This window comes from Oreochromis aureus, linkage group 5 (assembly GCF_013358895.1).
Source record: "Oreochromis aureus strain Israel breed Guangdong linkage group 5, ZZ_aureus, whole genome shotgun sequence".
Classification (NCBI taxonomy): domain Eukaryota; kingdom Metazoa; phylum Chordata; class Actinopteri; order Cichliformes; family Cichlidae; genus Oreochromis; species Oreochromis aureus.
The window spans coordinates 23,472,787-23,483,434 of record NC_052946.1 but is presented as its reverse complement, the minus strand read 5'-3'; the positions used below and the strand labels follow the sequence as shown (position 1 = coordinate 23,483,434).

At 38.2% G+C, this 10,648-nt stretch overlaps 1 protein-coding gene and 1 long non-coding RNA gene across 2 annotated transcripts; one reads left to right on the top strand and one right to left on the bottom strand.

Moving 5' to 3' along the window:
- The first annotated feature begins 447 nt into the window (after nt 1-447).
- LOC120440165 lies at nt 448-4,578 on the top strand. Its single transcript, XR_005613033.1, has 4 exons — nt 448-622; nt 2,151-2,216; nt 3,904-4,006; nt 4,470-4,578. It is a non-coding gene; the product is annotated as an uncharacterized LOC120440165 (long non-coding RNA).
- On the bottom strand, nt 3,065-7,933 carry LOC116316514 (taste receptor type 1 member 3-like). The gene is made up of 8 exons (XM_031735068.2): nt 7,444-7,933; nt 7,043-7,343; nt 6,428-6,784; nt 5,913-6,329; nt 5,602-5,805; nt 5,368-5,488; nt 4,464-4,834; nt 3,065-4,048 (listed from the first exon to the last, which is right to left on the bottom strand). The coding sequence occupies exons 1-8, from the start codon at nt 7,644-7,646 to the stop codon at nt 3,458-3,460; spliced, it is 2,565 nt and encodes an 854-aa protein (XP_031590928.2). The 5' UTR covers nt 7,647-7,933; the 3' UTR covers nt 3,065-3,457.
- Nucleotides 7,934-10,648: the final 2,715 nt, after the last annotated feature.

The window sequence follows — 10,648 nt, the reverse complement described above, 5'->3', positions numbered from 1 at the left end:
CACATTAACCGACATACTATAGAGGAAGAGAATGTCACTATAAGGAAGAGTTGCATTTTCTAGTCCTGATTCTCTAGTTGACATTTGGAGCATGCAAGGAGGAAGTGGTTTCCAGTTTGCTCCACATAACTAAAGGCATTATTCCGAATCACATTTCACTGAGAAATACTCACAGCAACAGCAGAGAACGTCAAGGTGCAAAGCAGCTGCTACAAACAGATTATGAAAATGTGTAGTTTTAACGGTCATCTCAATTTATTTTAATTGAATTCAATTTTATTTATACAGCATCAAATCCCAACAATCACCTCAAGGTGCTTTATATTACAATATATATTTTGACAGCATCTTGCCTCTGGCCGTTCTCTTTCCTTCCTGTAGGGACAACCAGGAGTGTGGGTTGTCCCTACAGAATCACATGTTCCTGCTGAATCACATGTTGGCACACCTGCATTTTATCAGATCATTTCCTGCACATGAAAGAACTGCTTCATTCATCACCAGATCCTTATAGTTATCGAAGCGGTAAGAGACTTTGAATGCTCAGATATGCCCCCCACTGATCCAGTCTGCTTTTACTCAACCACAGAAACATACACTACCTGTTGGAAATACTTCTCAGGTAAGAATCCTCTGAAAAGATGTTTACCTGTGACTGATCTGAAACTACAATATAGAAATTTGCCCTGCAAAATTAACTTTTGTTTAGCATTAAAAACATGTTGACCACACTTCTGCAAGTTCTTGCATTATATGTGAATAAAACTTCATCAGTCATTTTTTCAATGTATATTTTGACATAAGTAAGCTTGACTTTAGGACATATGGGTTACAAAAGGGTTTGCCGTGGGAATAAAGGAAGTCTTCTGCTATCTTGTCATCTTGACGTAAGAAGGTCGGTGTTAGTTTGCTTTAATACAGCTTGTCTGCGCCTGTCTACTTACCCTCACCCTTTTAACACAAGCTGGCATGCAAGGTTTTATCCTCTCTGTGAATGGTCAGGATCTCTTTATTTGCAGAAACATTTAAAGATGCTTACATGTCTCTGACTGGATCTTGTGTGCGGGCGGGTTCATTATTTGTGCATACAGTGCATGCAAGATTAACATCTTGTTTATGTCAGAGCAGCTTTCTTCCTCAAGCATGAAATCACCTCCTACCTTTTTGTGTTTTGTAGCTAAGGAGACCATTTATTGATAATCTAGGCCAACATCACACACAGGCGAAGAGTTGCCTGTTTTGTTTCATACACAGTGATAAATCAGTGCAGTACTAAGACAACGGAAAAAGTAAAAAAATATATTAACATGACTGCAAAACCTATAACCGCTGCTGTTAGTTGTCTTCTGATAATGATTCCTATGAATGCTGTAAACAGTTTTCTCTTGACAAAGTAGCACAAAAATCTTTCTGCTTGGCTGGATGCCATTAGAGGTTAGGATGGGAATTTCAAGACCAGGAGAAGACACAAATTAGGAAAGGCATCTGGTGTAAAATTGGTGGCAAAGGTAACATCTGTCTGTTGTGGTGACCCCTTGGGAAGTAAGGGAGCAGCTGAAAGTACCTACAGTTTATGGAGTTTGATTTATTTTGAATTCAACCAAGTGGCCACTTCAGGAAGTGCAGGTTTTCTGCACTTCCTGAAGGGAATAGGAAAGCAGACAAAAGAAGTTTTCACTCAAAAAAGCTCACTAACCATGGATATGTTGCATATAAATCATGCAGTGTTTGTTCTTTTTTCTGCTTTCTTTACAACTGTATGCTGGATATGAATTGATATATCTCAGCCACTAGATGTCAGATTTGTATATACAGTATATTGACCTCACCTCAGAAACACTCACACAGTCTGTTTTTTGTCAGTTGGACTTTCAGTAGAAACCTACCAGTAGAGATATGCTATCTGCCATAAATACAGTAGTAGCCTGAATTGCGATCCATGATTTTTCTTATCCATTTTTCTTACACTTTGTACCAAAGAAACATGTTTGTTTGTTTTTTTTAAATCAAATCTACACGTTTCACTTAATAGTTTTTGAGGTGGGGGCTGATGGAACCTTAGCTCCATCAGCTGCCACATAAAAATGACCTATTTGGGACTTTGGGCTGTGTTCCTGAAATTTGTAATATGGAAAGACATTTCTTTTCAGCCCCTCATCTGGGCACCATGCCTCTCCCTGCCTTAGCTGGTGTGCTTCAATGTGGGGCGTGGATATGTGAGTACCTCTTCTCTTCCCTTTCCCCTTCCCTTTCCTTTCCCTTAGTCTGTTCCCCCTGAGCTGTGCTTGCCAGTGGGTTTGATATGAGGTTCTTGCTGCAATCCTGGAGCTTGACCACTACTATGTTCGGACCCTCTGGGATATGGTGGGCACCTGTGTGCAGGTAGCAGAGAGGTTGGGGGGGTCATGTGGGCACGCTGTGCTGCTGGGGTTGTGCCAGCTGGTATATTTCCTGGGCTTTGGGTCTGTTAGGGTTCCCTTAGCTCTTACTGTGCTATGGTTCCTTTTCTTGGCAGTCCATACTGCTTGGGTGAGACCAGGATGTGTTGTGTGGCCTCGGGCACTGGTGGAGGCCTCCCTGCATGTTTTTGGCTCAGCACCTTATTATCCACTCTGACTTGGTCTTCACTGTTGGTTTGGGCCACTTGGGGTTTCTGGGTTTGTGTGGGTTCTCGTCACCACTTTGTGTGTTAGTGTTCAGGTTCTGGCGATTTGCGTGACTGTGGTGGTGGGAGTACATGTGTCCTCGTGGTGTGGAACAGCCACATCCATGTAAGATGATGAAAACTAAACCTGTAGCTCATGGCACATATGACATTTGAGTTTGCTACCTGTTTCATCATTACATTTCATTACAGTAATACAATAAAGAAAAAAAAGAGACGATCAGTTATTCAACAACAAAGTTATGACACTATGTTAGCAGCTAAAAGATTAAACTCAAACTCAGTGATTCAAATAACATAAAGTGTATTATTCAGAAGCAGAACTGTCTGCATGACAATTTTACTTTTGTTCAACTAGACAATACTTGAAAGCCAAATGTATTGCGTGCTGGACTTGCATCTCTAACAGTGTATTTCAAAACTGCAAACATGCATATTAAAAAAAACAAACATTTTGCAGTACATTAAGTTTAGTTGCACTATTATTTTTATTCGGTTAATGCTTTTGTGACTAACATTAATACATGCAAAACAATATTCCTCAAAAATAATCAGCAACAAATGTGAACCCATAGACTTCGGGTTACTAAACAAACACAATGCACTCTTTGTTATTTGCTGTATGGGTTACATGCTTGCAGAGTATTAGGATAAAATGCTTATTTTAACCTAATCTGGTGTATTTTATAGTCTACTAGCCTTTGTTATATATTACACAACCACAAATGTAATGTAATGTTTGGTTTTTAGAATACACGATTCTTTGATTGACTTCATGTGCAGTTTATTTGTTTATTGCCCTTCCTGTGGTTTCGGCTGGGTTTGAGTTGGTGGGACGCCCTCTAAGAAGGTACAGAAGTACTTTGCTGTGTTTAAGTCAGGTTTCCTTAACAGCAAGTAGCATTTTGGGAAGTAGTAGGCTGCCAGTAGTCCAAAGTTGCTTGCCAGGCTGAAATAAACATGGACAATTGACCTGTTCTTGTTATTATCTCTGTTGTTTTCTGTGTAGATTGGAATAAAGATCACCCAAATAACACAGTAGATCAGGGTGGAAAAGGTGATGTCTCTGGCTAGGTTATACTGATGAAGAGGCTTCACTGCCATGAAGGTGCACATGAAGGATACAAGGGCCATTGCACCATTGAAACCCTGCATTAAGGCAAATCCAATCAAAGGTGAAACAGGACACGAGAGGAATGATTCTGCAAAATCTATTGTCATATTTGCCACTTTTCCAGACAATGAAGGTCCTTCTTGAACAAACCAGCCACAGAGACCAGCCTGCACAGCGCAGCAGATCAGCACAAACAGCCAGCTCGCAGGGCCTCTTAATGTATGCAGGTGAGAGGCAGCCATCTCTGGGAACTCTGTCACACAGAGTATCTGTTTGAAAAGAAAGGTTACCATCAGTCTTGTCCTGTGTACATCGGTTCCACAGTATATTGTGCACTCTCCCACATAGGCAATAATTACACAAACGTTTGGGGTTGTATCAAGTCACAGTTAGGTGGTTAGAAATTCATATTCTACAAAACTAAATAAAAAAGCAACTACATCATTAGTCATTAAAAGGCTAGTTTTGTAGACCTCAGAAGCTGCCATTTTATGTTTTTACTTAAGTGCATTTGAAGTGATTTGTTGGCAGTATTTTTGAATACACTAAAGTTGTTAATTATATTTTTTTATTGATGTTAATATAAATATAAATTGTACTTTGACAATTATCTTTATGTCTAACCAATTCTGTAGTTTCTGCACACTGCCAATGTGTGGCAGTGTTTCACAAGTCTTTCCTCACCTGTAGTGAGATGGAAACTATAATGGAGAGGGTGACAGTGTGGAAAAAGGAGGTGAAGGGCAGCTGAAGACGACACACCACATCCCCTGGCTTCCCCAGGAAAAACAGCAGACTGAGGCATGCTCCCATCAGGGCGAGCACAGCCACAAAACTGAAGGGACCCCCCGAGGCCGTTACCAGGGGGGTTCCTCGGTGCATCAGGAACACGACACCCACCGTACCCTGACATATCAGCAGGAGCGTAGCAACCAGCATCATTATCACAGCATCCTGGCTGTGCCACTCCAAAAACTTAAAGATGGGGTCAGTGCAGTTCGTGCTGCGATTGTGGGACCACTGACGGTTGGGACACTTAGTACACTGGGTGTCATCTATGAGTGAGAAAGGACAAAACACACACACACCACCTCTGTTAATCAAGAGCATATAGATAGGACTCATAGGAATGCAACTTAATGTGTTTAGTACTTTATTGAAGTACTTAATTTGAAGTACTTGTACTTTATTTAAGCCTTTTTATGTTATGCTACTTCTGCTTCTACTCCACTATTATTTACAAATATTGCACTTTCTACTTCATACTAGGTCATTTATTTTAACATTTTTTTTTAACTTTGAGTTTAATTTATGATTAAATATTCTGAGTTCCCAAGTTTTTGCCTTTGCCTGTTTCCTGGCTATTCAATTAAAAAAGTCCTAGAAATACCCCCGATTATAATAGCATCACTCTGAGAACTTTAGCAGTGCTGGCAGGTAGAGGAACTCTCATTATGGTTATTTTTTAGGTTATACTAAATTAACCTGCAGGTTTATTTTATGAGAAATGCGTGAGAGTATCTATCTCTGACAAGAATTCAAATAAGCAAGGTCAGATATGTAAGACAAGAATGAACAACCACACTACCATTTTTTGCCTGGTAAGTGCCAGCAAGACAGTCAATGCAGTCAAAACAGCAGGAATGGAAGCCTTTGACTCTGTGGACCTGACCTGCGTCACATTTTGCTGAACAGTTTGATGTAGGAACCTGCAAAAGTTGTAAATTAAATTAAATAAATAATTCAGGAATTCAAACTGGGTAATGATTTGACTAAATTGGTTGAAATACCTTTAACACAATTTAATTTTTAAAAAAGTTACCTTGTCAGCTGACCAATAGAAGAGGGCCTTATTGAGGAACAGTTTCTCTTCGGTATAATTTCCCACAGTTTTAAAATTCACTTTTGATGGGTCTTTCCAGTCCCACTGAATGACATTGTAACCCATGTTTGGGTTGCCATTATTGTCAAACTCTATACGTGTGCCATTGATGTTAACAGAAGTGTTCCTTAAAGTCTCCAACAGCTGCAAAATGATGATTTTTTTAATGATTTAATTATTGTTGTTAGTGATAAACTTGATTGCAAATATTGTGCATTCACGCATATACTAGAAAAAATAAAATAAATCACCTTCCAGGGATAGATTTTGCTTCCAGATCCCCACTTACAGGCAGTTGAAGTGCACTCCAGCAGGTTATGCAGTGCCTGTGCTACACTGTAAACAGCAGCATACACACTGAAAGCTGATCTTTGCACTGCAGGTGCTTCCACTATGCTAATGTTGTCTGGTGACAAATTCCAGCATTGTGGGCAGCGATTGTTTGGATAATTAAGATTTGTGGTCAGAGTGGATGTCTTTGCCCGGTCTGCACTGAGTTTCTTGAAGAGCTCCATTGCATAATCGGTGAACAGGCCGAGCGTGCCTATTTTGTCAAGGAATCCAATGACTGTTCCAATTTTATCAATGCCAGGCAGAGAAGTCACTTGAGCATGGATGGTCCAACTTGTGCTGGCAATCCATACAGCTGTTAAATTACTCCTGATAACCTGGAATAAATTAAACGATTGACTGGTACTGAACAAATTCTGACCACCAATAGAAAATAATACATTTCTGAGTTGCTTTAGATATCTACTTCACCAACCTCTTTAAAAAAGACTTTAGTTTGCTCTGGAAGAGTAAACACGACCACCACTCCGACTTTAGTGTCTTTTATATTGCCTATAATGGTTTCGATCGCTGGTTCAGGGTCAGTGTACACTGGAATCAGGCCCTGATAGGCCACACAGATAGATGTGTTGTCTGCCAGTTTGGTGAACATCTGCACACCTCGTTGTCCGTACTCCTCGTCACTGCCCACAATTGCCACCCAGTTCCACCCAAATTCCTGTATTAGCTTTATTATGACATCCACTTGCAATTTGTCACTGGGCACCGTACGAAAGAATGACGGGTAGGAAACATCATCACTGAATTTGTCACTGGTGGCCCCATAGCTAATCTGGTGCAAGTATTAAAAAAACAAAAGAATAGTGTTATTTACCTTTACTCACTGTTGACATACCGCATAATACCTAATATATCATGGTAAAAATGTTACATTAACTAAACAGGAAAGAATTAATTTTCTGTGATATAACCTGCCACAAATCCTTAGATCTACTTATAAGAGTTACCTTTACATTTGAAATATTTATTGTCTGATCTTTGCATTAATAGAAACTATGCTGCAAATCTTAAGATGTATGTGTATTCAAACCTGTGGCATCAAAAAGAATCCCAGGAGTTTTCCAATGACTGACACCATTTCTGACACAAGAGGACCAATCACTGCAACTGTACTGGTCTCATAGTCGGTGTAATTACACTGCACAGATAGTTCTTGGCTGGATTTTGCAGTGAGGAAAGACAGAGTGGGCTTTATAATGACTGATGCTTGTGTGCATGTGTCATAGATTTCATAACCTAACTTGATGCCAGGGAGGAGAGTCTGGTTTCCGTTGATTTCATCCACTGCGTATTTCATGGCTATAGAAAGTCCCAGTCCACGTTCATTTAAACTGTTGAGTCCCAAGCAGAAAACGGTAGAAGGTATGGTAAGTTAGGGTTAGCGTACACTGTCATTTATATATGTGATGAATTTTTCTTAACCATCCTTACCTTTTACATCTTATCTGGTTGGGCTCTGTTATGTCACTGAGGCTGCTGGTGACATCGTTAATGGGAAAGAGCCCTCCGAGCATAATGTCCCCAGACAAACTGAAGAGGTTGGAAGAAATGTTGCTGACCCATTCAGGCAAACTCTCACTGCAGCTCAGTCTAAAGAAAAAGCAGAAAACCAGCAGAGTGAGACGTGAAGCCATGATGCCAATACGTGTTAGACTGAAGGCACAGCACTGACATTAGTCTACTTTCGTGTCAGTACATCATGACAGATGGTTTTATGCAAATTCACCCGTAAGTCCATATGCCCTCCCTCTCCTGTCTGACCAAACCTGACAGTTTAGGAAGAGCGAATCGTAAATAAATACAAACTATGTGTAGTATGACCTGATATGAATCTTTTCATATAATCTTTTTAGAAATTTTTTTTGATGATGTTAAAAAGACTCTAATGATTTTCACACAGTTAAGATATTGCATTTAATTATCACCCTCCTAGATGAAAAGACTCACCATAGAGATGCTATGTTATTACTCTATGTTAGCATGTATGCTGCATCAGCAGTGTTCATCTTTCATGACATTTTCATGACATTTGTTTGTGGTTTGAAATTTGTTTTTCCTTTTTTTTTTTTTTTTTTTTTTTTTTTTTTTAAGTGTATCAGTATTTCATGAGATGAGCACACACAGTAAACTCCTGTGTGTCAATGTTATGGTTTTGCAAGTTGGTTACTTTTGGTCATTTACGTGAAAATATATAGTGACAAACCCAAGAGGCCACAAAAACTACTCACAGATGTTTAAAGTTGTGGTGATGTTGAACATTATATTATGATCTGTTTTTGTTCATTTAAAAAAAAAAAAAATTTACCTCACTGTTGGCTTTGCATGTGTATTTGCATGTAATGTTGCACAAAGCAGGTTCATGCAAAAGATATTTAAATAAACCTACAGCAGACATATAAGTAAGCTCTTTTACATGTTCATTTAAAAATATCCTGTACAAGCTTTGAAGGTTATGTTCATAATTCAGTTGCCTTTAAAGAATATTACAGGTCCAGATTATCTGTATTTTAAAAATATTTGGTAACATATTTTAAAAAAATATATGGCCATTCCCGTTTTAACGTGCATGTATCCCATGAAAGATCTGTAACATCTATGAACTACTGTCTAAAATGGTGCAAATGTGGAAAGAGACATCTTGCAAGCTTGAGTAAAAGTTTTACACACCACAGACATATTTTCAGTTGATAATTGGCTGACTGATATTTGTACCAACAAACAGCATAAAAACATCCCATGCACTTGATTTGCATACTTGAGTTTCTACAGAAAGGAGGTGTGAATTCACATGAAGCCAAAGTAAACTGACAGGCTAAGTGTTGTTTTCTTTAGTGTGCATTTTATTTGGTAAAACTGGAATCGATATTAAGACACTGAGCTAAAAACAAGCCCAACTAAGCCATTATATTATTAACTAATCAACATTAAAAAATAAATAAATAAATAAACTTGGCTTTCTTCAAGTTTATTTTCTTTCCTGGAGTCATTCACACAAGGCCTTGAATTGTTCTCAAATGTGTTCATGGACCACAAACAGTTCACGTTAGGCTAAAGTAAGCCAGACCTGTTAAATCCTTCCATAATAATCAGCTTTAAGAAAGCATTTCCTATGCTTAATCTTTCTTGTAGTGTAAAGGAGTAGAAGTACAGTACTGTGCAAAAGTCTCAAGCCGTCCATCTTTTCATTATGTTGAAATAGGTGCAGTGACTTATTAAAAATGTGCAAACATAAACAGAAATACAGGATAAAAGGCAAAAGCACAGTTTGTATTCTTCATAGAGGATGAGTTATTCAAAGCTCTTCTTTGAATATTGGCGTTGCATTTTTTCCATCCTCTGTAAAGATACCACACTCCTTCAATAATGTTGAGGTCCAGGATATTGGGAGGTCAATCCATAACTGATATTGTGCATTTTCCATCCAATGTTTGGGATCATTGTCATGCTGAAAAATGAAGCTGTTGGCAATGGAACGTGGGGGCTAAAAATCTGATTGTGCTTTGTGTTTATAATTCCATCTATTTTGACAAGCTCTTGTACCTCTCTGGACAATCTCTGATGACGATTTGAAATAAAATTTTCTAATTTGGACTCATCACTCTGAGACCTGTTGCCACTGATTTTCAGTCCAGTTTTTATCTAATTTGAAATAGTTCATCCTTTTCTCCCTGTTTCCCACCCTTAAAAATGCTTTTCTGATGCAAATGCACCTCTTTAGTCCTGTGTCAGGTTTTTGTAAAAAAAAAAAAAATTCTTTTTCCTAATGATATTACTTTCAGACACTGTTCATCTTCTATAGATACTTTTTTTTCTTGCCACGTATTAACAAAAGTAGCAAAGGACCTGAAGATAGAATGTAAAATTGGCTCTTTTCCAGCTTTTCTTTGACTTGTGGACACAACACAAGACCATTTAAAACATTATAAGAAACTCTGGCTCCCTGGAAGCAAAATATAAAGTAATGAGTTGTGCTTGAGACTTTTGGACAGTTCTGTATTTTGTGAAATTGTTATTTTTAATGAACCATCTATTTAAGTTTACTGGCTGATAATGAAAAGTCTGTTTTAATATGTCTGCGGTATTCCACAATCAATAAATCTGCTGTTGTTCTGGGTGCTTTTCTATTGCACACATCAAAGCCAAAAACCTTCACATATAGTTCGTTTGTATTCTATCTGATTTGATCAATTTGTTTTGAAAATTTTAATAAAAACTTTGAGTTTCTCTTCTATTTTTACACCTTGTAAAGTGACCATTGTGTCAGATTTGACCCTGTGGTTGTCTGGTTCAGGCCTGTAGACTGTATGTTTGCTGTTAGCCTTTTTTTTCCCTCTTCTATATACCAAACAAATATTTACTCATGTAATCATTTGCCCTTTCAAATATCTTAAAATAACCAGTCGTTCAATTGCTGTTTGTTATGGGTTTGGTCACAAAAGTCCTGAAGTGTTTTTAACAGGAAAATATTCCAACGTCCTTTTTATCTTATTTTAATGTTAATCCCCTCGTGTATTCTCAACTATCTTTTTTACATTGCCGTAAAGCCTGTACTATAAACAAGGAAGCATCTGAGAATGTGACAGAAGGCAAAAATGAAAGGGAAACAGATTTGTAGTATAATACTATAAGGAAGAGT

Excerpts from the sequence above, each read along its gene's own strand:
- LOC116316514 (XM_031735068.2), bottom strand. The coding sequence starts at position 7,646 with ATGGCTTCACGTCTCACTCTGCTGGTTTTCTGCTTTTTCTTTAGACTG. Across the intron at positions 7,344-7,443 it reads AACCAGATAAGATGTAAAAG|TTTAAATGAACGTGGACTGG; the intron begins GTAAGGATGGTT and ends GGGACTCAACAG. Across the intron at positions 5,806-5,912 it reads GCAAAATCTATCCCTGGAAG|CTGTTGGAGACTTTAAGGAA; the intron begins GTGATTTATTTT and ends ATCATTTTGCAG.